Below are 3,752 nucleotides of genomic sequence, written 5' to 3'. Positions count from 1 at the left end.
GATTGGCAAGTAGTCTGGCCATCCCGATCCCCAGATCTAAATCCGCTGGATTATTATTTCTGGGGACACATGAAGCAGCTTGTGTACCAAGTAGAAATTACTACCCGTCGACAGAATTCAAGATGCAGCTAATAGCATACGGAATGATCCAAATATCATACGTCGTGTGATAGAATCTTTACTTCGTCGATGTGAGGCGTGCATTCAAGCTGAAGGCGGACATTTCGAACAATTTTTGTAATTTTTAAACTTATTTTTTATGTTACATTTTCATTTGCCTATTAAACTGTGTAAAATTTTCAAAGGCTTGTAACTCTTTAACCAAAATGAATCGGACCCATATTCATATAACATTTTTTCCTTAGAATCGCATCACCTTTCATCTGCCAAAGTTTGTCATAGAGCTAATGAATCATTCTGTATAGTCTCAGCCATAAAATCTGCAAAATATAAAGTATTAACGTATATTTTTTAATAATTATTACAATGTGATGTATGCCCACCTTGAATTCGATAGACGTTCGGGTTGATGTTGGCCCAGAAGGCCGTTCACCCGTCCGAGACCAGTAGAGCCGACGGCGGCCGTCTCCTGCTCCCTCTCTCTCGTAGACGCCCAACGAACGAAAAGGGGCGCAAAACGGGGTACCTCCGTCGATACAGATAAGCCACCTGCGCCAGACGGCGATAAACGACGCGTTATCTAGATACATCATGATTGTTTGAAAAAAAACGCGGTTTTTGAGAGGATTGTAGATCATGTTAAGAAACGGCATCCTATTGTGTCGGGTCGAGTGTTTATCCTTTTGACCCAGAAACCGCATCCATTGTCCGGGTCCTCCTCGTTCTCGGGACGCGTACAAATACGCTAAACGCGCGTGATGTATGCGCTTGTTCCCTCACGACGCCAAATAAAAGTCGGAGGCTTATTAATTTATGCGACCGCGAAGAGGTTTCCCCACAGCGTTCGGCAACAATGTCCGCTAATGGCCGATGCTCCTGCAAAACTGCTGATATTTGCATACAGGAGCGCATTAATCATTTAGCCTTGTTAACAACCCGCCGCATCGCAGGTGGCTGATGCTAATAACAAACTTGCTTATGTTATCCGACGTCGCATCGCGCTGGTTTATTGCCTCCGCCAGAGGGAAAGATAATTCCTCTCACTTTTTCAACTACAATTAATACACTCAACATTAAAATTAGAATTAACGACAAAAGAATATCTTTTTTTTGGATTCAATTCTAAAAAAAAAAACCACGACCTCTGGTAGAGATCGGAGTTCTTGCGAGCGTATCGCGTATTATTTATGGCCGGTGTCCGCGCGCGGAGCGATACCGATCTGGCGATCTGTTCGGCGGTTGTCCGGTTGTTTTGTTCAAATAATTCGTGATCACGATAAACAGTAGTTCGCGATAACTTATATGAATAATGCGGGCCGCGGCCGGCGAAGGACTGGAGGTACCACACAAAGCCGGGGGTAGAGGAACCCGACCACGTATTGTTATGCTCCGCAAAGATTTACGTAAGGTTGTGTATCGCGGAAAAATGCCGCGGAAAAGTCTCAATTCGAATAAAACGAAATATAACAAAATATTTTTAAGCCTGAAGATGCTCTAAAACACGAAACTTTCTCGTTTTAGTCACATCTCAAACTCTATTTGAGCATAGTTTCGTTTAACGATTTAGATGCATATCCAATTATTGGTCTACTCTCTGCATAATTACTGCTCCCATACCGTTTCGTGAAAGATAGTTCAGTAGATACTGAAAGTGTGACAGGTAGTTTGAGTTATAATATTGAAGAACTGGAGCTTTAGTTAACCCTTAGCTACACGCGCTCTACGTTCAGACCTCTACACGCGCGCGGTACTGCGTACGGCATTTGAACTTTTAACCGTTTCGTTGGTACAGTGCGAAATATTAATACCAAAACTGATTCGTATGTTTGCAAAACATCAATAGTTAGTAAAACAAACGATTGGGAAACAAATTTATAATTTTTTTTTTTAATTAAGACGACATTGCATCGTTAATACCAGATCTACATTTTGAAAATCTCTCACAATGGTTTTTGCACACAAACCTTGTGCACTCGGTACAACGTACGGTTGTTGTGTTATTTTTGTGTTTTCCGCATTCGTGGCATGGACCTCGTCTTCTTTGGTCAGGAACCGCTTGCTCCTCTGGGACATCTTGATATCTAGCCAGAAAACTTTTTATATCCTGCGGAAGATTGGCTATCTTAGCTCTTTCTTTTAGGTGATTTTCAAGAAGGCTAAAAGACAATGACTCTAGAAAATCCATCCTCGTCTTTGGTTTCTCAGCAGTCATCATGTGATTGCCAACATATATAATATGGGAATTTACTCCCGCTATATCCAAAAATCTAAAAAACATAGTAAGCGACCATCTCCGGGTTCTTCTTTTAGTCGAATAATTCCCACACTTTTCGTCAACTGCATCAACACCTCCTTTTGTCGCATTGTAGTCTAATATAATAATTGGTTTTCCATTCTCCTCGTCTACTTCTCCTTCGTCGTGCATTGTGGCAATAAGAATTACGCTTTTATTTTTTTTCGGAGCGTAAGAAATTAATGTGACGTCGTGTTGGAAACCAAAAATGGAAGACCCGACTTCCCGATTTTCATTGGGCAAGAATTGAGGTGGAATCTCGGGTTTGTTTTTCTTCATTGTTGCGATGAAGGTGAGTCCATTTTCTTTCAAATATATTGCTAGCTGATAACTTGAGTAGTAGTTGTCTACTGTGACATTCCTATTGCTGTTCAGAATGGTTGATACCAACCGTTTCACTATATCCATTGGTTTGTTGGAAACTGAAAATGGCCCATCAGGTTGCTTCCCACAATATATTTCAAATCTAAAGACATAGTGGGTTTTGGCATCTGCTAACACATAGAGTTTGATACCGTATTTCCCAAGTTTATCAGGTAAGTAAACTATAAACCCACAGCGACCTCGGAACCGGTGTAACATTTCGTCTATTGTTACAAATTCTGATAGGCAATAATTGCGTTGACAATTTTCATGTAGATTGGTGTAAAGTTCCCTAATTGGTGCCAATTTATCCGTAGCCCTTCGTTGCTGCCGTGTTCTTTTATCGTCAAATCTAAGAGATTGCAATAAAAATCTAAATCTATTTATTCCAAATGTTGCTCTGCATGTCATCATCCCAGTGCCATTCGTTTTCCAAGCTCGAGATGCGTTAGCTCGGCTGCTTTTGTTTATTCCTAAAAGGAATAAAATTTCCATTAACATTATCCTACAATCCCTCTCTCTTTGGAAACCCTGACTTTCCCTTTTCTTATCAATGTATACATTAGTGTGTTCTACAATTCTGTGAATCATGTTTAGATCAAACAATTTTAAAAAGACATCCATTTCGGTAGACACTGTTGTGGACTGTATATAGTTGAATGAAAAGCTTCTATTTTTGTTTTAATTTATTTTGTTTAACTCAAATATAATGCTTGGAAGCATCCGTCAGCGCTGCTCGTAACGGACTCATCCCTTTTCGCGGGTAACAACTCGACACGTGTGTCCCTTCGATCGCTCACTAACGACATCTATGAACGAGAGTCGCAACATAACTCCCGCCTTGAAAGAGTTATCTTTCAAAAGATAAAAAAATAACACATAAAGAAACTTAAGAAAATATAATATATAAAGTCTGTTACTGTTCTTCTATTGGTAAAACACAAACTCGATGTACACTTCTAGACACAGTTCCACC

The 3,752-nt window shown here is 40.2% G+C and overlaps 1 protein-coding gene across 1 annotated transcript; it reads right to left on the bottom strand.

Moving 5' to 3' along the window:
* Window positions 1-2,011: 2,011 nt before the first annotated feature.
* Window positions 2,012-3,367, bottom strand: LOC111418322 (piggyBac transposable element-derived protein 4-like). The gene has a single exon (XM_023050836.2). It carries the CDS (start codon window positions 3,365-3,367, stop codon window positions 2,012-2,014), a length of 1,356 nt encoding a protein of 451 aa, XP_022906604.2.
* Window positions 3,368-3,752: the final 385 nt, after the last annotated feature.

This window comes from Onthophagus taurus, chromosome 10 (assembly GCF_036711975.1).
Source record: "Onthophagus taurus isolate NC chromosome 10, IU_Otau_3.0, whole genome shotgun sequence".
In the NCBI taxonomy this organism is placed as follows: Eukaryota; Metazoa; Arthropoda; class Insecta; order Coleoptera; family Scarabaeidae; genus Onthophagus; species Onthophagus taurus.
Note: the sequence above shows the minus strand (reverse complement) of the source record. Positions and strands in the feature narration are given on the sequence as shown.